This window comes from Zosterops lateralis (assembly GCF_965231275.1).
Source record: "Zosterops lateralis genome assembly, chromosome: 2".
NCBI lineage: Eukaryota > Metazoa > Chordata > Aves > Passeriformes > Zosteropidae > Zosterops > Zosterops lateralis.
This window is the reverse complement of record NC_139763.1, coordinates 76203572-76226204: the sequence shown is the minus strand read 5'-3', so window position 1 is coordinate 76226204 and position 22633 is coordinate 76203572. Positions and strand designations below refer to the sequence as shown.

At 38.4% G+C, this 22633-nt stretch overlaps 1 protein-coding gene across 4 annotated transcripts in view; it reads right to left on the bottom strand.

Annotated features, from left to right (window-relative positions):
* Positions 1–22633, bottom strand: part of PDGFD (platelet derived growth factor D) — a 141430-nt gene that overhangs the window by 13486 nt on the left and 105311 nt on the right. For all 4 annotated transcript variants that reach the window (XM_083884808.1, XM_083884810.1, XM_083884809.1 and 1 more), the window contains 3 exons: positions 16311–16370; positions 10818–11019; positions 727–941 (listed from right to left, as the gene is read on the bottom strand). In XM_083884808.1, the coding sequence (XP_083740934.1) occupies positions 727–941; positions 10818–11019; positions 16311–16370 (477 nt within the window). The remainder of the gene's footprint in view (positions 1–726; positions 942–10817; positions 11020–16310; positions 16371–22633) is intronic.

The window sequence follows — 22633 nt, the reverse complement described above, 5'->3', positions numbered from 1 at the left end:
CCAAGTGGTAAATCAGGCTCTGACAAGAGATATGTGTCAGAAGTAAGTCAGCATGGCATGTAGCAACCCTACCTTCCAACAACTGAAAGGCAACTACCAAGTAACTTTCCTAGATATGTCTTGATTGAAAATACTGCATTAGAGACAAGAACACAAAATGCTCTTTCCTTGTGTTTTTTCCTCTCTAGATGTGCTCTGAATGGATTAAAATAATGGGCATTGTTCCTATGCAAAAATTTTGCCTTCCTTAAAAATTGCTGAGTGGAAAAAAAACCTAAGGCTGAATGATTCAGGTGCCTCCTATAAGTAATAAATCTGGAAGGGAAGGGAGTGTAGAAGTGACTTAATTGTAATTTCCAAGTGTGAACATAAGTTTAAAGCAAGAGGAAATGAAGTTAAACATCTCAAGGAGCCCATGTCTCTGTGTTAGTATTTCCAGCAGTATATACATTTACTTTGTATTAGTCCTTGACTGGGAAAAATCAGTCCAACATAAGGCTCATTCTTGAAACAAAATTCACTAGGATGCTGTAGTGGCATCCACTCAGAGGTAGCGAAAGTTCTCTCCAACCTCTTCTAAGTTAACTCACTCATGAATATTGCCAACACCCCATTCTCATACATACATGGTCTATTAACAAGCAGCACACACAGCTCTGAGAAAAGACTTGAATCCATGAAAGCAGTAAATACCCAAAAGAAGTAACAAAGAAAGAATGCAAATACCTCATGATATTTTTTCACTGTTTTCCCTGACACACAGGTGCAGGATTTCCAGTTTGGAGTCCCACAGCCACAGTTTCCGCCACAGCGCTGGACAAGGAGGCAGCGGGGGAAGAAAACTGCATTTGTCAGCTTCAGCTCCTCCCTTAAATTGACAGAGTAGTTCCTTGGAGTGCAGCTGTAACGCTTCACATCATCATTCAACCTGTCCAGGTCAACTGCAATGCAAAAGAAGTTTCATTAGTGAGGTTAGAGTGGGACATTCCTCTGCTTTATGCTGCTCTCCAGACATTCAATAACACAGAGTGATGGGGTGCTTGTTGAAAAATATGTGAACTATAGGAGTGATTTCTGAACAGATAAACATCAACCTTCCTATTTTAAATCATTACAGGTGGCCATCCAGGCTGTCATCCTTCTCCCACTGTCTGCCACAGCAGAGATCACACTGACTATAAAGGTGAAGGGAAGGTTTGCTGTAAAATACTGGCCTGAAAGCTGAAGACTGGTCATTTTATTTGCTTTGTCACACATTGTTGGATCATTGGGCAAGACATTCCACCTCTGCTACTCTCTTCTCTCCTCTGTTTATACCTGGCTTACTTAGATGCTAAGATCTATTTTTTTATTATGGGCAAAACCAAAGCCCTTCCTGTGGTCAGTAGAGAAACATTTTTGGAGAATGATTCATCCCTTCCTAGGTAAGAGCATTTAGGACAGCCTGCATGACTTTCTCCCTCAAGTTCCCTGTCTCTACAGTTTGTGAATAGAATTTAGATAATTCATTTTTAGATGGAGAAACCAATCTAAGCAGTATTAGCTTCATCTGGTAAATGTTACTATAATAGGCATACAAATAAATACAATTAAAATTAATAGGCTCATTGAATGCCAGTAGTTGGTTGATGTTTAAATGCCTAGTATCTGAGATCTGTCATGTAAACAAGTGGTAAAGCCAGTCATAAAAATAACTTATAGACTATCAAATCTGAATTTAAATGCTGTTTCTAGCTTTAGCTTGTGAGGCTAAAACAAAACAAAAATCTGCTTTTATAAATACATTTTCCACAATTGTGACACAGACAAAAGTAACAAATTGAATGAGTTCTATTTCTAAAGAAATAGATTTATTTTTTCTTCCTTTTCTGTCTTTTTCTTTCCTCAGGATTCTATCCACCAACTAAGTGTTCAAAGCTCCGTAAATCATTCAGGAGTGGGGGCCATGTAAACTTTTGTTGAGTTCTATTCCAAATAGTATTTGCTAACAGAAGCATCAACAGGAAAATAGGGATGGAGCACATGAGAACTGAGGTAACAGTTCAGTGTTTGTGAACATACCAGATTTTCAGGGCATGTTTAACAGGTCAACATAACCTCTGGTTCTGAGAACACTTATGCTTGTGTTTTGACACAAATATGTCAAAACTTACCTCAAAGACACTTCATACTTTCTGTGACTCAGGCCTTGTCAACATCACTAAGTTAATTGTGAAAAAAAAACCCTGTTGATTTGTAAATATCATGGACCTTTACATTTTGACCTGGAGATATTCACAAGGCTGATATGCAAGAGGCAAGGGTACATAAATGTCAGAAGTGCTATTATAGAAAATCATAGCAGATTCACTTTCCTGACAAGGTGTTATCTCAGTCAATGGGAATTTAACAGATAAATTGCTATTTTATAGCAATTATGATACATTCCCCCATGAAATCTTGTGGTTCTCTCCAGAGAGCTAGCATCTCTCCAAAAGAGGTATAGATCATCCTCCTGCTATAAGCACAAAATCAATGGGACTGGTGGTACACTCATGCACTGAGAGAAAAATACACTGTGAGTGTTCTGAGCCAGGGCTGGCAAGTCCAGGGTATATTGATTTCTTTGTTTTAACAGATGATATTTTCTTCTTCACTGTCATTCTTCAAAGCCACCTCTTCTCACTGCAGGCTTTCAGGCTAATTCTTTCCACAGGGAAGTGTTTCCCACACCTCCAAACATTCTCATCAGGACCTTTTCCATCAGCTTTGCTAACTGATAAAGCAAAGCACTATCTGGCTAGTATTCATTTCAGCCAACTGATATGAAAGAAAAATCTACTAAAGATTTAGTAGAATCCAAAGATTCTGCTAAAGAAGAGAAGGGCTGAAAATTTTCTGTCTTCATCACTAATGAGATTGCTTGAAGGGAAAGCCTGCATCATCCACACTGACACTGCAGCAATGCAGGGGAATATCTATGAGATATTCAGATAAGAAGAAAGGTCTTATTTTAGTGATGCTGAAAACATGAAAATAAGTAACCTTAAGCAGAGAAGAAAAGCCTAAATAAACAATTTAAGAGATACACAAGTCATCCTCCATTAAAATTTATTTGGAGGCAAATACTTACACTCTTTTTTTACTCTGCTCTACAGAACTGCAGTGTTTGATGGGAAAAAGGTGAGCATGCAGTGTAATCTGTGAACGATGTATACTGTACTCTGGTAGCACCACACTGACACACAAACAAGAACAGTTCCCATTGCTTAATTATTTAAATACTAAGCTCTAGATCATGGTTTATTGCCCCCTAACAAAAGAACACATTTTATTCTGAACAACTCTCTCTGCTGAAAGCTTCAATATGCATTTTTTTCCTGTCTTTGGATTGTTTTACTGTCTGGAGCTAGTCCATTTCCTCATCCATATAACAATGAGATTTTACAGTACAGTCAGTTTCATGCATCACTTCACTGCTGTGACTAAATGTAACCGAGCCTTGGTATGATTGGTGTGAAATCCAGCGGCTTTACTTATCAAGGACTGAAACTACTGGAGTCCTTAATTTAAAACTAGAACTAAAAGGTTCTTTAGACTGGATGCAAATAATTCCCAAGTATTATTACAGAATGTCTGCATTGGACACAGCTTAAAAGTAAGGCAAATATAAAAGAGATGCACTGGAGCACTAAACTGGATACTTGGGGCCCAATGTTTACCCCTTCCTTCCCTTAAATCCTCTGCTTAAAACCATCCTCATTTCACATAGCTCTACGGCATTTGTTTACCTTGAAGAATTCATCAAAATATTCTGTGATTTTGTGATCCTAATCAGAGGTAGGCACTGAAATCAGAGACTGCAGCTAATGCCATGTTTTATTCTGAAAAAGAGAGCCCCTAAAGATTAAGGAGAAAACATCTGCTGCTGCTCACTGATTAATTTTAAAAATACAGGTAGTCTGTTAGTGTTCATTTTAACACTTTATCTGTTCCAAATTCACACATGGTCTTAACACCATCATAACTGAACATTCTACACCTTTTCATGCACCAGTCACAGACGAGAGCTAAGGTGTAGGATGGTAGCCACCTTGCCATGGTGTTCCTATACCACATGTCAAAGCCATCTAAAAACAAGGCACAGAGGATTTGGGCAGCTGCAGGCTGGTCAGCCCGTGATAAAATTAAGGGGCAAATTCTTCTTAGAAGAAATGCCCAGGCATATGACAGACAAGGGGATGACTAGGAACACCCAGAATAGATTTAACAAGACCAACCCCACGGCTGGCTATGATGAGACATCTGTCTTGCTGGATGAGGTGAAAGCAGCAGAGACATCTGCTGATTTCTGAAAGTGATCCATAGCACCCTTACAGCCAGATCTCTGAGATATAATGGAATAGGTGGGCTACAAATTCACTAGATAACTGGTATATCTGAGACACTTGAGGAAAATGGTCAGCAATTCCAAGTACAACTGGTAGCTGGCTAATATTTGTGTTCCCCACAGGGTAATGCTGGGGTCAATACTGCTAAAGATCTGCAGGTAAATTAGAGGCACTGTAAAAGCCATCAAAGACATTCAGAGCACTGTATCTGATTGAAGCTATGGTGTGGCTGAACTTGAGTGGGAAAATTCACAAATAAGCTGGAGAGGGACTTTTTACAAGAGTAAGTAGCAATAGGACAAGGGGATATTTCTTCATACTGAAAAAAGGTAGGCTTAGATTAGATATTAGGAAGAAATTCTTTACTGTGAGGCTGGTGAGACATTGGAAAAGGTTGCCCAGAGAGGTTGTGGATGCCCCATCCCTGGAAGTGTTCTTGGTTGGATGGGTTTTGAGCAACCTGGTCCAGAGCAAGGAGTCTCTGTCCATGGCAAGGGCATTGGAACTAGATTATCTCCAAGGTCCCTTCCAACCCAAACCATTCTGTGATTCTATGATCTCAACAATGTAGTAATGAACATTGGGATTACCAACATAATTATATCCTCACAATTATATGGCAATAACAGATGAAATATAATTTCCTAGTTGCCTCTTCCACTGATTAAATCATCTAAATGCTCTGACATGAAATAATTCTTCTCCATACCAAATTTTGACCAAATCCTTTGGCTTTTAGACTTCAGCACATATAACTGATGGTTTTGACTGTTCCACTGCACATGCTTAATGATATCACAATAAGCAATTCTTTAAATATACCTGGAAGCAATCTAAATCCTTCTCAAGGGAGCTAGGAAGATCTTGCAATTTGAATTTACTGCAGATTCACAGCACCAAGACAAATCTCCTCAATACAGCAACGATTATTTTAGAGAAACAAAAGATCAAGATTTCAGTAGAATTATAGCTGTTTTCATGGAACAAAGGGCAAAAAATATAGGCCTATTATGGACTGGCAAACCAATTATCAGCTGTGGTACAGGTCAAGTAGCAAAAGCAGGCCAAACTACTGGACACAGCTTCATTGAAATGGATGGAAAAGAGCAGCTTATTCCAGTGATAAATAACAAGCTATAACTTTCACTAGCATTTTAAAAAAGGGTTTAACAAGAAAACCTTTCACTGCAGTGACCAACAATTACACTGTGTAACATGTGAGGGAAAATCTCATTTGTCACCGAGAGGGAGAAGGTAGGAATTTAGATCTGAATTAGATTGTGAAATTAATGAATGTGTGCAGTTTGCATGCAACAGACGACTTGGTTCCTAACCAAAGAAGGGTGGGAAAAATATACTGGCTTTCAAGCACCAGGAATACTTTAAATTATCAGCTATTTAAGAAGGTATTCCATGTACTTGAAATGTTCAAATTTGCCATGAATGAGCAAGCATTCAGCATTTGTGATGCCTGCACTCACTGAAACTTGCTGGCAGCCATCCCAGAATCTTTCAAGGAAGAGTGCATGGACGTTTGCAGTAATTTATTGGCCACTGTTTGCAAGCCTCTGAGAAATAACACTAAAATTTTAACTTTTTGCTAGACCATTTTAAGTAATGACAATTAGAAACTATTGTTAAGGGCATGGTGAAACTTGCCTGATCTTGGGAACTGATTTGGCAATGAACAGCAGGAACATTCCGTGAAGACCCATGGTCTGACCTCACTACTCCCATTCCAGAGACCATTGTGGTTATGCCAGCAAGTGTTTATTTATTTAACTTGTAAAGCTGTCACTGCAGACAGATGCTATTGCAAGAATGTCCCACCTGATTAATTTCCTCTGATAGCCAAAGGCTTCTTGTGTACTATTTCCAAAAAAGAAAATGAGCTTAGAGGCACGGGTAGTCTTGTTAATTACCAGAATGTATCTATCTACATGTGTTCCTGCTCCCAGGTTTATCTATGGGAAAACAAAACAAAACAAAACACTCCATTCCTTTCTAAAGACAACTCCTTTCTCTGGGTACCAGTCCCATGACATTTGGATTTACTTCCATGATGAGAAACAGGGAACCTGTTCTTTTTCCTTTCTGTCTTCATTTGTACACAAACCATTTCACAGGTGGAGGTCTTTTTTTAATTAAAAATCCTTATTCAATGGGAAGTAAAAAATCAGAGACAAAAGCAAAACATAAATGCAAACAAGTATGTGGGAAAAGTTAAATAATATTTAAATGATGGTTGGAACAGTTTACAACGGTATCTCTTAGAAGCTCTTCTAATACTATTAACCAGATAACTTCATGCTTTAAGACATTTAAACTAGGAGGAAGATGCTTCCTTGAAACATGTCTGAACTCTCCTTATGACTCTCTAGAAAAATAGAAACCTGTTTGTGAAGAAGTTGAACATAATTGTGAAGCATGGATGTTTACTTCTTTACCTGTGTTCTTGCCATGAAGAGTATTAAATAATCCAGTAGCTAGTGATATCTTTTTGTAGATGCTTAATATTTGTAATAACCAAATTACTCTGACACTGAGGTCAGTAATATATTACAGCAGTGTAAAAGGAATTATTTTAAAGTATATACTTTGGTATGACCTGCTTTTTTTCTAGGATGAACATAAAGCTGAAAATGTGTACTCGCAGAGTTTCTAAACCGCAGCAATTGGTAGCAAACCTTCATAAGTATATTTACAACTGCAGAGGTTATTTGAAATATCTATCATATTTTCATGTATCTGTACACCATAGTTGATAGTTTATAAAATGCCTCTCATTTTGGAATTGTGAAAATCTGAATGTGTCTTCCTCTTTTCTTTCCTGTTCTGCCAGTCTGGATTGCATTGTGATTTTACAGTCAGCTTTCACTGGAGTGGTTAACAGCAAACCTTGCTGAACATATACAGAATTAAATTTCAAACTTCATGTGGCTATTAGACACATTTCATACCAGTATCTCACTTGAATAGTGAGAAATGCAATATAAATTTCAATAGAAATGCAATTTTGATTTCAATAGAAAGAAATGCACTTAACTCAATAGAATGGCATCAGTATTGTAGAGGTGTGAGACCAGATTTTGTAGACTGAATGGAATTACCATAAATACAGATTTAATCACTTTTCAACTTTCAGGTACTTGCAAGAAATGTCCAGGCAAGGACTGATCTGTACATGCATATATTAATGTGTACAAATACAAAAAATCATAGAATCCAGAACTGAGCACAGGATTTGAGGTGTGGCCTCAGCAGTGCCCAGGACAGGGGAATGGTCACTGCCCTGGTCCTGCTGGCCACACCATGGCTGATCCAGGCCAGGATGCCATCGGCCTTCTTGGCCACCTGGGCACACCCTGGATCATGTTCCACCACTGCCAACCAGCACCCCCCAGGTCCTTTTCCACTGAGCAGTTTTCCAGCCACTGCCTGGAGTTGTTGTGACCCAGAGGCAGGACCCAGAACTTGGCCTTGTTGAACCTCTTAGAGCTGGCCTTGGTCCATCAATGCTGCAATGACGGGACAAAGCAACGATGGAGCCAGACTAAACTTTGAAAGAACAAAAGGTTCTGGACTCAAATTTTAACATAGGAAAACCTATTTAAATGTTGAAACTACTTTTTGCTTGCTTGTTTGTTTTTGTTCAGAAACTGGTTCCAGAGAGATTGAGCAGCCTCCATTCTTGGAGATATTAAAAACCTGACTTGACATGATTATGAGCAATCTTCTATTGATGACTCTGCCTTGAGAAGGAGCCATTTAAGTTCTTGAGGTGTCTTCCCACTTCATCTATTCCCTGATTCTGTGAGTTTCAGCTATGACAAAATACTGTCTTCTTATTTGCCTGACCTTCATATTTGTAGATTATTAACTGGCTAATTAAGAAAGCATACCTGTCATCAGAAAAAGTATTCAGTAACACTACCTCTTTTGGCTGAATTTTGTGCCAGAGTTTGGTATGGGCAGAAGGTTGGATAGGAGTGAAATTATTAGTGATTATTTTATACCATTTATATGGTGTGATCTGAAAATGCTGTGAAAGATAGGCAGAGATTACATCAAATTGTTCTTGCCTGCCTCAGGGCTGTTCTAACTTAGGATAACAAAAAAAGCCCCCAAGCTGTAAGCCAAAACAGAGAGGTATCTGAAATAAATTATGATATAATCTACTGATCTCTTTGCTGCAAGGTTACCCCAGTGCCTATAAACATTCCTCAGAGATCCACACTCTCTGTGTTTAAAAGACACCAAGCATTTCTAATTTAAGGATTTGTTAAAAGCTATTCCTTACTCCTCACATCCTCTAAGAACAAGCCTTTAATCTTGCCAGAAGTTTATGACTAAATAAGAATTCTTAACAGAAATTTTTAAAAGATTTCATTGTAGCGAGGTACATTAGCCCAGAGAGCTGCTAACTGTCAGGGAATTCGGCCTTTAGCTTAAAAACAAAAGGAAAACTGTTCTAAAAGCTTTTTTTCTTTTTCCTGTAACCAAACCACCAACACCGCCAAACAATCCTATTAAAATAAAACAAGTACTAAACGTGAAACTGGAAAAAATTTTAGCTTCTTGCTGCACAAGAAGCTGAGTTACATTTATAATAAATGGAGAAAATGTTATGCATCTGAATTTTCTGAGCACTTCCAAATCAGATTGATACCTGTAGCCTGCATAATTAGCATCAATAAAGCATCAAATGCTATTTTATATTTATATGGTTATTTAAATATATGGGATACTGGGCCAAATATGATCTGAGAATGAAATGATATCTGGAGAAACAGATTCTAACCAGCTTCTATTTAAAACAGAACAGACCCTTCATTTCTTTTTTATACACATCTACTGGTGCCAAATCTAGTCTGGATGAATAAGGGACACACAGATCATGTCCACACACCCCCACAGAGACCACACCACTCTTGAAAGTCATGCAGTGACACTCAGGTGAAGTTTTTCCCTAAAAAAAGCTGTGGTGGTTACCTGAAATATTTGGGGTGCCAAAAGGGAGTCAAGGGATTCACTTTTTGCTGAATGTGTGCTCAGAGTTTATCCCATATTCCTTTGCAGTGCTGAGCCCAAAAATGAAGAAAGCCAATCTGTCTTGGAAATTGTACACCAGTAGTTGTGTCTACTAATACACTGTATGTGCTTGAGGTTATTGTCCTTGTCCTCCAAGGACAACAGCCACAGTCCTACCACTCACCTCTTATGTTCCAGTTAAGGTAGACACATGAATGGCAGGTGGCCTCTGCCAGATCCTGGTTCATGCCCAGCAATGACCAGGCTGACAATTTAGCAATATGGTGATTGTATTTCAGGGCCTGAAAACACTTCTTTAAAAAGTATTCCCTCATACATATACAGTCTATATATCTCTTTTATGAGCAAAGCCTCATAATTTGATAATAAATAAGTCACAAACACAGAACTACAATTCTCTCTCCCTCCTTAGAACATACTTAAGGTATGGGGGGATGGGATCTGAGATGTAAATAAATGGTAGACTGCACAGAATTGGAACTGTGATTTGGGAATTATAATTTTAAAGTTATAAAAAAGAATGCACGTGAATACAAAGCTTGAAAATAGATAACAATAAGAGAAATCAAATAAAATTCTTCACTCCAGATCTCCTGTGAAAACTATAGCAACTATCATTCTGGAGAATCCTAACAGACCTTCTACATCTCTACTGCACATGAAGGGCAATTTTATCAGGCCCCTCAGTGCATGGTTATCCCAGAGCACAGTTGTGTCTTCTCCATAGTGTTTCTTTATCATTATGGCTTTGTACTGCCAGCTAAATGCCCCTTTGTTTTACCATTTGGTGGATGATTTGAACTAACAGAAGGAAAAAAGAAACATAACCCAGAAATGTGTGCTTTGCTCAATTACAGACAAAGATGTTAAACCATCATAATGTTCCCTGCCAACATAATGAAAAACAGTGAGATGTTCACGTCCTAAAAAAACAGCTGCACATACAGGTGTCTGCACCAGATGCTTCCCTAAGCACAATGTGATAAAAGTGATTATTCCTCACTCAACAGAGAACAGTCCCTAAGCAGGGTATTTAAAGAAAGATGATAACACAGGTAATTAGGAGCCCCTCGCTTTACACACAAAACAATGCTTAAGAGGGTAAAGCTGAGAACTATCTGTATTTAATGTAGACCTGTGTTTTTATTTGTGAATTTATCATAAAAAGGGGGCAGTTTTCAGTCTGATTTCTCAAGTGAGATCCTACCTGGAAATTGATTAAGGATTAAAAGACACATCTCTGGTTTAAATGGGTGGCACCTTGCCCTGTGATTCCAACAGGAACATGAGCACCAGAATGTAATACCTGACTGTTGAACTTTGCTATGAGGAGTGAAGGAATACCCTGTCCTTGTCCCAAAGCATGCATAAGTATGTCCCAAAGTCTATTCCTACCTTTGGATTTCCTGTCATGGTAGCTCCTGCCTCGATAATGGTGCCCACTGTCTGTGTAGAGATTCTCAAGATCTTCTTGCCAGGAATCCGGGTTGAAGTGTTTGAGCAGATCCTCCACCGTGTCAAAGGCGGCAATGGTCTGATCCAGCGCCTCCGCTGTGAGCGTGGGGTCAGTCACTGATGGAGAGGGATAGGATACCCCCTAAGAGTGACATACATCTCAGTGTACTTGGCAGAAATTTCAGCACCATTTTAAACAACTGAAAACAGTTATTGACAAACTTGTTTCATTATTGGGTGAAACTGTTACTTTGGACCATCCTTTCAAGTCTTCCAGCCAGGACTTTCTTATACCTGTGTTTTCTTTTTGTAAGGAGAAGAGATACCAAGAAATTCCCAAGCAAATCCCAGGGGAGATGCAGGGAGCAAAAGCACTGGCACTGGTAGAGTGTCAGTATTTACATGCACTCCTCAAAGGGAATGATGATTTGCACATATACAAAGATGTAATGAAAATGTCTTTTGAAAGCACCATGATGGACATGGCCACAGAAATGAAGATGCCAGTTCTGTTGGTTACTTCACATGAGGCAGATCAGAAACTACACCAGAGAAAGACAAATGCAAGAAGTCCACTATCTTTCTCTGGTCAATTTGGAAAACAAATTTGGCATGGTTAGAGACTTGGAAAAATGGCCCTTTATTACCCAAAATTAAATGCATTACAAACCACTGATGAATTGACATTGAACTGACCTTTTACCTAAAATACAACTTACTAAACAAAGAGAAAAAACATGATTTTTGGATCATGGGGGTGCTTGTGGGTGAGAAGCTGGACATGATCTGGCAATGGGCTCACAGCCAGGAAAGCCAGTGATGTCCTGGGCTGCATCCAAAGCAGCAAGGGTGAGGGATGGGATTCTGCCCCTCTGCTCTGCTCTGCTGAGAGCCCACCTGCAGCACTGTGTTCAGCTCTAGGCTCCCAGCACACCATAGACATGGATCTGTTGGAGTGAGTCCAGAGGAGGGACATTGAGATGATTAGAGGGATGGAGGAAAGACTAAGAGAACTGAAATTGTTCAGCCTAGGGAAGAAAAGACTGATGCCCTTGTGGTCACCTCACAAGGGTGACCTAACTGTGGCTTTCCAATGCCTGAAGGGATCCTACAAGAAAAATGATGATAAATTTTTTACAAGAATAGGTAGTGATAAGACAAGGTGTAATGGCTTTAAAGTGAAAGAGGGTAGGTCTGGATTAGATTTGAGGAAGAAAATCTTCACTGTGAGGGTGGTGAGACACTGGAACAGGTTGCTGAAAGAGTCTGTGGATGCCTCACCTCTGACAGTGTTCACAGTCAGGTTAGAGCGGGCTGTGAGCAGCCTGGTACAGTGAAAGGCATCCCTGCCCTCTACAAGGGGATTGAAGCCAGGTGATCTCTAAGAAACCTTCCAACACAAGTCATTCTATAATTCTATGATCTCAGAAATGTAATAATAAATATCTGGATGACCAACATAGTAATATCCTCACAATTATATCATAACACCAAATGGAATATTTATTTTCCACCAGTGAGGATCAAGTACCATTCTTGAGTGTTCCCACTGAACTTCTGGCACAATTTGACTTCTACAAAATGATTGCAGCATTTTCAGTTTTATTGGAGAGGACTTGAAACATTTTTAAAATTCTTAAATTAGAATCACAATATTCACTATCCTGATATCACTTTTTCCCTTTTCCAACCACAAGGCCAAATAGTATGTAAAATATGTACAAGAAAAACTATTAATGCAGATCTCTTACTTTCCAAAGGACTATAATCAATTTTTTCCAACAACAGGCATGCTATAGCACATGAATTGTTTGGTCTTGTAAGTTAAAATATTGGGGAGAAACCCCCACAAACCTAAATTCTTTCATGAAAACCCACCTTGGAAGTAATGCAGCAGAAATATGCCAGTTAAAACTAATGGCTTCCCAAAATATTTGTTTTGCCTCATCTCCCAAGTAAATGTGTATGTTAAACTATTAATCTTTGTGATTAACTTCACTGTCTTGGGTCATAATGGGAGGGCCAACTCATTTGAGGAAATTCACTTACTCGTTTGCAGGATTGTGTCCTTATATTCCTCCTATAATGATTTTAAAGTATATATATATATATATATTTTAAAATAAAACACTTGTCTTTAATGGTAAGCTATATCACAAAACTAACAATTCTTGACATTGTCCTGCATAATGTTTGCTTAAAATATAGACAGTCGAAATTATTAAAAATCAGGAAGAGAAGAAACAGCAAACATAACAATACTGCACTCAAGAATGCATAGCTGCACTTTATGGCTCACCATCAACAGCCTGAGAAGTTTCAGTGGGCCCACTTGTGACTGCAATGCCTCCCTAGTGCAGTGCCAAGACATGGTGCAGAGGTCTGTAAAATTTTATGACCCCTTAAAAAAGGAAGGCACACCTCAAAGCCTCTCTCCTGACTTCTACATGGCTTGGAATAGAAAATATCAGAGAGATGGACGTCCCAGCAGCTGAAAAGCTCGCACCAACAAAATGAACACAGCATTGTTATCTCAAGCAATGCTGCAGGAGAGACTATGCTGCAGCCAGCATCAGTGTAATAACACAGCTGCTGAGGTTACAAAAGGAAAAGTCACCTAAATGCTACTTTCTTACTGAGGAGAGCTTGGTGGAGCTCATGGCAGTCCATCAGGGAAAGATCAGACTCTGATACTGCCTTTCAAAAGTGAGAGGAGGTGGTCCAAGGATGCGGAAGAAACAAGAGCATAAGAATCAGGCCACAGGTGTGTGACTTAATGCAGGAGGTTTTTTTCCCACATGTTCAACTGTACATTTCATTACAGAAGTGGAGGTCAAGCTGTGAATATGCAGGGCATTTCAAACTCACAGAGGCAGCTGGGATTCCCCATTTTCTTTTCATATAAAAGCTCTACTCAAGAGATTTGTGCAGCCTCGTTCAAACACAGAAGGAAGCTTAACTTTTTCTCAGTGACAGCCAAATCAAGAGGAATTATTTCAACAGCTGAGATAGCCTCCTGGCAGCAACATCATGTGACAGGCCCAAAAGCAACTTCAAAGCTGCCAACCCAACTGCCTCTCTTTTGTCCTGCCAAGAATGAGGCGCTGGCTTTAGGAGAGTTTGTGCTCGTTGTAATCTGACTTCTGAGATCACATCCAAAGAGGGGGCAAGAGGCAATGTAAGAAGCAATGAGGAGCCAAGATATTCCACATTATGTGTCTCTTTTGCATTTCTTATAAGCGCTGAATACATTTTTAATTTACTGGAACACAAAGGTATCTTTTTTTGGTATGTACTCTTGCCCTTAATTTCTGTTCACTCATTCTTTTCGCTTTCCTATCTCTATTGTGAATGTGACAGGCAATTCAATGTGCATCACAGTTTTTTCTTGGTCATAAAATTACTTTACATATAATGGAAACTAACCTGATAAGGAGTTGGATTTTGTTTCTTTTTTTTTTTTTCCCTGAGTTTGCCATGATGGGTTAAGGGCAGAAGCATTTTTTTTAAACTTTCTGAGAAAAACCCAAACAAAAAAAAAAAAAAAAAAAAAAAAAAAACCAACCCAAAATATAACTGTAATATGACCTCAGACATGGAAGAAAGACTTTTCTCACTCTAAAATTTTCATTCTGAGAGTTATAATATGTCTATGGGTTAATTGTAGGTTTGAGAGAAGAAACTCAGACCTGCCATGCTATCTGAGCATCAGCAGAATTTTATGCCATCTTGTCCAAGACTGACAGGTCTGAGTTTGTCCTTCTGCCTCTCAAGACCGTAACAGAATCAGTGAATCTTTCTCTCCTGAAGAACTTGGATGTCTTCAGACATTTTCCTTGGTGCCTTCATGAAAAATTGCTCAATCTCCCTGCCTTTTTTTCTCTGAGGATAAAAGGGACTTGTGGGTGCAATGTGCTGGAGAAGGTGTATTTTATCAGATAGGGAATTAAATGGGAAAACCAATGAAGCTGAGGTTCTGCTTCTAGTTTAGCTTTTGTTTCCATGTGACCTTGGGCATCAGCTTGCTACCTGTAATATTTGTATTGAACTTCCTTAGCTGCAACACATTGAAAAACAATTTTTCAGGAAATAAAAGGAAGCAAAAACATGAACTTGATTTTTCAGTATGAAAAGGATACTGGGTTATTGTTTGGTATATTGTGCGTTTTATGATGTTAAGGATGCTAACTAACATGGCATTTACCACAGGCTTAGTCTCATTTACATAGTTACCTGATGAGGGAGCCCTAGGCTTACTTTTTCAAACATCAGCCTACCATATTTTTAAACAAAATATTCCATCACATTGATTTTTTTTCCCCCAAGCCCACATTAGAATGAAAAATGAATTTGTGTCTTTCAGTAAAACTGTTGTTGCATCTCCTGCTTGGCACATCCAGTAGATCTCAGCCCTGCTAACATCACTCCTCAAGACTTTTAGTGCAGTTGGTTCCAGGCAATCAGTGAATTGTATCATGAAGGGCAAGTGTCATTTTGGTGTCATTTTGAGAATTTAAGAGTAAACACAAGTGAGATTGGCCTAACATCTTCTAATTTTGGCATCATAGAGTTTTCTTTCTACTTGCTGCCTTGATTGGACCCTGATCAGTGCAATTTACCCATATTTCATTTACTGCTCCTTCACCAGCTGCTCCTGTCAGCTACTGTAACAAAGGTGCTATCACTAAGCTCTCTTTCATGAATGCTTCAGACATTGGCTCAAGACTGCTTTAAGCACTTACCCCCATCTCATGTATTCTAAGAGGAGTTAACAAGAACCGTGACGAGCAGGCAGCAAAGCACACAGAAGTGGATTGCCCATATTATGAATTCTCATGCTTCTATGCCATTCCCCAGCAATAGGAAATGGCAGAAAGAACAGATTTTTTGCCAATGACACGAGTCACATGTAATGAAAAGAAAATTAATTTTTTCATTAGATTACTTGGGCTTTTTTCTTTCTTAATTTTTCTCCCAAGTTGCAATTCACTTCTGAATATGGAGTAACTGTATCTGACTCCAGATATAATATTTTATTGGAAACACTTAAAAAATATTCTCAGTACTGACAGTGAAAGGCCAGATTCATTTTCTTGCCAGATTGCTTTCCATATAGTCTTCCATGTAAGTCAAGACATTTCATGATTAAAAATTTTAAGTTTGCATCTTGTATTTTCATACTGGCAGGATAAGTTTGAAAGCAAGAAATATTTCACAATGGCTCTCTCACATGCTTACAACAGCTAAGGGCATATCCTGAATCTTTTATCCCTAAAACATACTGTTTGAATCCAGTATCAGATGGATAAAAACTTTATTCATCCTCTTTCAAAGGTGAATACATGGTTTCTCTGCGCAGATGCCATTTTATTGAGTTGGATTCAAGCCGCCCTATCAATCCATTCATAGGCAAAACAGTGAGAAATTACTTACTGAGACAGAGCTTGTGACTGACTCCCAGTTGGTTTCTGAGGCTGCATGCTGGAAATCATCCTAAGGGGACAAACACACAGGAAAAATCACCATTAAGGCAATATCCTAAATTAACTACAGAACCTAAAAAATGTTTTGGCATTCAACATCTGTCACTTTCTCTAACCCTTTTTAATGCAAAAATCCCTCACCATGTGTTACTTCTCAATAAAGCTACTTCCATTCAGGTTTCTCCCTTTTCAATGTTTATAAACTCCTTGTGAGCTTGCTTGAAAAGACTGGGTGAATATTATTATGGCTGTTGTTATTATTATTATCAACAACAATAGCAGTAATAATAATACCAATCTGATATATGCTGCTTTGCATAGCAGGACCTAATCTGGTCAAGGACATCACAATTCATCTGCCAACATAGATATTAAACACCATCTCCGTATGTTTACAATGAGAGTATTAATGCGGTTGCCAAACTAATCCATTTAAAAGAACGTGAATGTGCTACTTCCCTGATACTACTTAGTCAAGGTGAAAAGCAGGGTAATCTAATCCATTTGAAAAGTAGTCCTAAAATGACTGTACTGCATTTGGTACTTGTGCTGAACAGTACATGATGACCCCCGCACTATGTTTTCTTATATCGAAAAACCCAGGAACAGAACATTCCCATTAACAGTGTCATTGCAAAGAATCTCTGGATATTTATGATTAATTTGAGCACAAGGATGGGATTATATAATCTATCTTTGGACATCTACAAAGCCAACATCTAAGCTAGTTAGTCTTATTTCCATTTACAATACTAAACCAAGCTAGTTAGTCTTATTTCCGTTTACAATACTAAACCTAGCATTTCTGAGGTGCAAATCATCTGGTCTGTTTTAGAAGCTTTACTTGGGATGACAGTGCACCCTGAAAATGCATTTTTTTCGTCTCCATTGTCTCTACAAAGGGAACCTGGAAGGCTAATCTTAGATACAGATGTCAAAATTGTAGATATTGACATGTGGTCACCTAAATCCCAATCCACTTGTCTGACCAATGATGAGCAATCACTACTTAAATAATGAAGAAGCCATTTCTTTAATCTGTTGGCAGCTTTACTCATTTCCAACTGAAATAACTAAACCGTGAAAAATAGAAAAAAAAAAAAGGCAGCATCACAGAATGGTTAATGAACACACACATGCAGTGAATAGCTAATGATCAGCATGAATATGCAGGTAAGGAAAGTGGACTGAAGTGACAGCATACCAAGATTTTAATTTCTAATAATAGAATTTATAATGAAAAGGTTTAAGGAACATGGATCAATGCCTTGGCTCACAATTTTACACTGACTCAGTATCTGATAAGCTTTTTTTTAAGCTGGCAACTGAAAGAGGAAATGGAAAAGAAACCGCACAGCTGATGCTTGCTAGACTTGATCCTACATTGGACCATACACATATATATATGCATATATTAAATTATTTCTTAGGAATGGAAAACAGAAAATTGATCTCATAATTTGCTAATTCACCAATAAAGTGTTCCTTCAGTCAAGAAGGAACAGAGCTGCTTTCAGATCCAGAATCAATATATTTGTTTTTTTAATGTTTTTCATTTGCTATAGAAAAATATTTAAATGCCTCAAAAGTCACAAGATTGCTTATTCAATACTGTTACTGTTTCTTCTTCTTCAGTATTTAAGATTAATAGAAATCAAGAAATCCCATCACTAAGTGATCACTGAAGCTGCTGAGCATTTAAAATGTTAAAAATTATGTGGTCATTTTCTGCTAAGAATATAGAAGAGAAACACTGGTGAAATTTTCAATGCAGACTTTTTTCTTAAAAACAGTAAAGAGATCTGCAAGCTATAATCAGGTCATACACCATTCTGAATATGCCTACCTTGGCCATATTCTCTACACATTTGGTTGCCCAGTTCTTGACAAGCCACAATTTAAATTAAATAAAAATATATTTGAAAAGCTCATGAATCCTCTGGTAAAGGCTGCCAGTCGCAAAACTTGGAAATAATTTCCCCTCTGTCATTAGCTTCTATTTAGCGCTTGCAGGAAAAAAAGTGGCATTGAGTTCTAAAGCATTATTTTAAAACAGAAACAATTTGCTTCACTGAATGTTTTGAGAAGACTATAGTCTTGTGTTCAAAGGGATGGACCACTTGTTTTATCTAAACGCAGATATCAAAATTGTTTCTTTAGTCTGTGATTCTTTGAGCTGGTTCATGCCAGGAAACCCCTCCAAAATCCAGACATAGACACGTGTACCACCTGCTTCTTGGATCTCAAACCTGATGACTGCACATTTCAACTCTGATTATATTCAATCTGCATAAACTATTCACAACGCTATGGCTTTGTTCCACCACCACTCAAGGCAGCTGCAGTCATTCTTGGCTTCTCGGCACTTTCAACCTCCACAGTTTGGAGATTATTATTATCTATGGCTTCTGCTTGCAGCTATTTCAAATAATAATATCAAAGTGGTTCTCATCACTACAAAACCCTCTCCTTCTCACTATTGCCCCTAGCAGAAGCTGAAGGACAAATCTATTTTCAGTGCTATCTGTTCAATTTATTCTACCTCGTTCATGTGAATTTGCCTGTGATTGCTTTGGCTGTTGTTTTGCTGTTGTTTCTTCATTACTTAAAACATTATTAAAACTTTTAGTTATAACATTTCAAAACCCACAAAAATACTCACATCTTTTCTTACTGGATCAGGAACAACAGGGTGGTAATAATTTAGCCTCATCACCCTGACAACAGCGCTTCTATTTTTGTATTTGTGTCATGGTAACATAAAAACTTTACTAGATACTTCAGCAAAACATCAAATTAACTGTTCTACAAGCAGCAAAAATACAGGCAAAACAACAGGACTACCAATCACCTTCTGATGGCAGCTACACTCAGTGAAGAAAAATGACTTCCAAACATCAACTTCCAAAATTACACCTCAGCAAGACAAATTGTGAGTCAGTCCTCAGAGTTAAATATGTATGGACATTGATATATTGTTCCTGGCTCTGTTTCAGACAAAGAAAAGCTACTCTCTCCTTTGCAGACGGACTTTATCGCCTGTCTCCCACCACTGATCGCCAGTAAGTGACAAGGAGTCACAGGGAATAATCTGTGTTTCACCCAGGGCTTTCACAAGTGGAGATCATGATGCAAAATCACAGATATCAATGATCTATGAGACTGCAGAGCCAGACAGAACTGGTTTCTGAGGAAGATGATGTGCAGCCTGAGGGTCCATGACCTGCAGCAGCACAGGCTCTGCTGTGTTGAAGCCATGGGGCTTGGCAGGGTCAGTAGGAACAGAGAGGCATCAAGAAAACACCCGGGATGTGGCTGGGAAGCTTGCCAGTTGGAGAAACATGTTGTCATGACTCACTTTGTTGTACCACCCATGTGGCTAAACATGCGAGTTCTCCCAGCTATGCTGAGTTACTGCCTGGTCCTCAAATTAAAAGCAAGAAACACTGTGATTTTTCACTTTTTTACCTAGCTTTTCACTGTACGTTAGTCTTTTGTCATCTTGGTGCATGACTACGAGGAGGAAGGATGCCTGGGATAGGCAATAACCACCAGAGGACAGGCAGAGCACACTGACAGCTCTCTCCCGTGCAAAGAAGCAGCCCTATATAAGCAAGCTTTTCTGTCAATTCTTTTCCTTACTCTGCAGGTTTCTGGGGTGACTGGATTACAAAATATTGCTCATGAAAGTTGAGGAGATGCTCTCCAGTGAGTGGGAAAGGTTCTCAAAAAAAGTGTCATTAGGAAGAGTCCAGTCGAGGCAGCACCCCTGACTCATGATTAGGGCTCACCAGTCCAGTAAGGTGGAGTAAAGGAGCCACCTTCTCTACTGTGCCCCTCTACTCAGAAGAGAAGTGAGGGAGAAAGAGTCAAAATGCAGGCATGTTCCTGGGGCAAGTAAGCATGAGAAAGGGGGAGAATGAAGTAAGCTAACAAAAAATTAAGACAGAGAAGCTGGAGCATTGAACTCTGCCTGTGGTCACTCCATTTGGGGTATTTAGACACCATAATTATAAATGATCCAAAAGAAAAGCAGTTTCTAGAAATTTACAGAAGAATGGGATGAAGGGATGTACTGAGACACACAGAAGATCCTGCAGAAATGAATCATGGGTGAAATGGGGTGTTTTCAGAGGTCCAGTACAGAAACAAAAATAAGTTGTGAGGTCTTCCCAAAATGTAAGAATTAGGGATGAAGGACAATGGAAAGTTAGTAAGGAAAAATTAAAGTAAATTGCAACTTGAATAAGAAAGAGAGAAAATTATCCTAACATTTAGATTAATAAACAGAAACTCAATGATACCCATTGCTGAACAACAGTCAACATGTATCTATTGCATTCAGAGCTATGTGCAGACAAGTAGCTGATGAGCAGATGAACTTGTATTTTGTACCAACAAAATATAATAACCTGTAAATCTCTATATTTTTTTCCTCCCACAAGCAATAGTACCTATATTCTCACTAACAACTGAATTTACAGATATTACATTTCCTATACAAAGCAACACATATTTCAAGCAAATAAACTCCAAATTTAGAACATGCTGTATAACAGAAATGGTGTTATATAAGTTAGAAGCAAAAGAAAGATCATAGTTCCATTCAAAAAAATGCTGTGATACATATTCAAAGTTGTACACTGCAACTGATTAAATTTCATATTGCATGTAGCATTTCAGTACACTCTGATTTTTATAAGTATATTGATTTACACTTTGAAATATCTTTTTCTTGTACCATACTTTCATTTTGTCACATTGCTGGCTTTTAATTAATATCAGAATGGTATTTATAAGCACCTCCTAAGGATGCTAAGAGACCTACAGCAGGCTACTAGGAAGCCAGAAGCTGGATTTTTCTTACAGTAATGGTCAAACTGCTGCTCTGCTCAGCTCTGGTGACCAGACATTAAAATAAAAGTTACTGAATTTGGAGAGTGTGAAACAATGATGGTTCTTAATCTGGGAATCATGCCTTGCAATGAAACATTAAGTGCGGGCCAGTGTCTTTCAAGAAGGTGAGATGTGAATTGACCTTGTCTCTCTGGATAACAACCCACTCTCTGCTAAAAGAGCCTATTACCAATGTCAACAAGCTCTTTCATTTGGCAGTGCAGGCATTAACCAATCCAGGTAGCTGTAATGTGAAGGCAGCAATATCCAAACTGGAAGTATGAGCAAATTTTACCACTGACGCCAGCTATTACTGGAACTAAGAAATTAACAAATAACTTTAATCATATTGAATTTTCTTTTCTATTTTTTGATGCAGTCCCATAAAGGCAGGCTATCCATGACAACAGTATTTTAAAGTCAGTAACAAAAGGTCAGACACCCACCAAACTGTCTGATCTCAAATGTAATAGTGTGATTCTTGCCCCTCAAAAAAGACATAAATTGAGTTTCTGAAGCCCAGTTGCCACTACGTTTCAATAGTTACAACCTTATTAGCTAAGTTAATACTAATGCAAAGCAACATATAAAATCCCTCTTGATTTTTTCTGACACATTTACTGGCTATAAATTAACAGGAAACATAAGACACTTAAAATTTCAGAAGTTTAAGGCTGTAATAATGTCTTAGGTTAACTGCAGTTTGTTACTTTTATTTATGAAAAGCTGAAGTAAAACTGAAGCAGAAGAATATATTTAATAAGTTATGTTTCATCAATGGTCCTCCTCATCTTTCACCCAGCTCTGGAAATAGGCATTCCTGGGTGCATATTGGGAGAATGTCCAACACAGACTTTTAAATGATCTCTCTAAAAAGTCACATAATACTTGTTCAAATGAGACAGTAGTTATGCCTTTAAAAAATCCGATGTTATCTGACACTATTATGCCTATGAGCATCCTGTTTGCTACTCATACCCACAAGAAAGTGTGCAGGACTTCATTAGCATACTGTGCAAATTGTGCATTACCTTTATTTTTTCCATTTATCACAGAGGCCTGTACTCATATCTCCATGTACAAGGGATTTGCTAATAGCTAATCTGCTGCACACTGCAGTTAAGCAATTGTAAACAAAACACAAATCAAGTAACATTCATTGTAAATATTCTGCAATTCTTCCTTTGCCATTTTTATCTCAATGGCAAATTTTGATTCTGCAATTAAACACCGGGACACAAAACTTGAAAGGCTCTACGAGGCTGTCTCTTCCAAACTCCTCAGACTGGTTGGCTGTTTCCAAGCTAAATTTATCTTTATTGCACTTATGTAAGTACCAGCTTTATCCTTTTCTTCCCTCCCCAAGTTTGCTTCCTG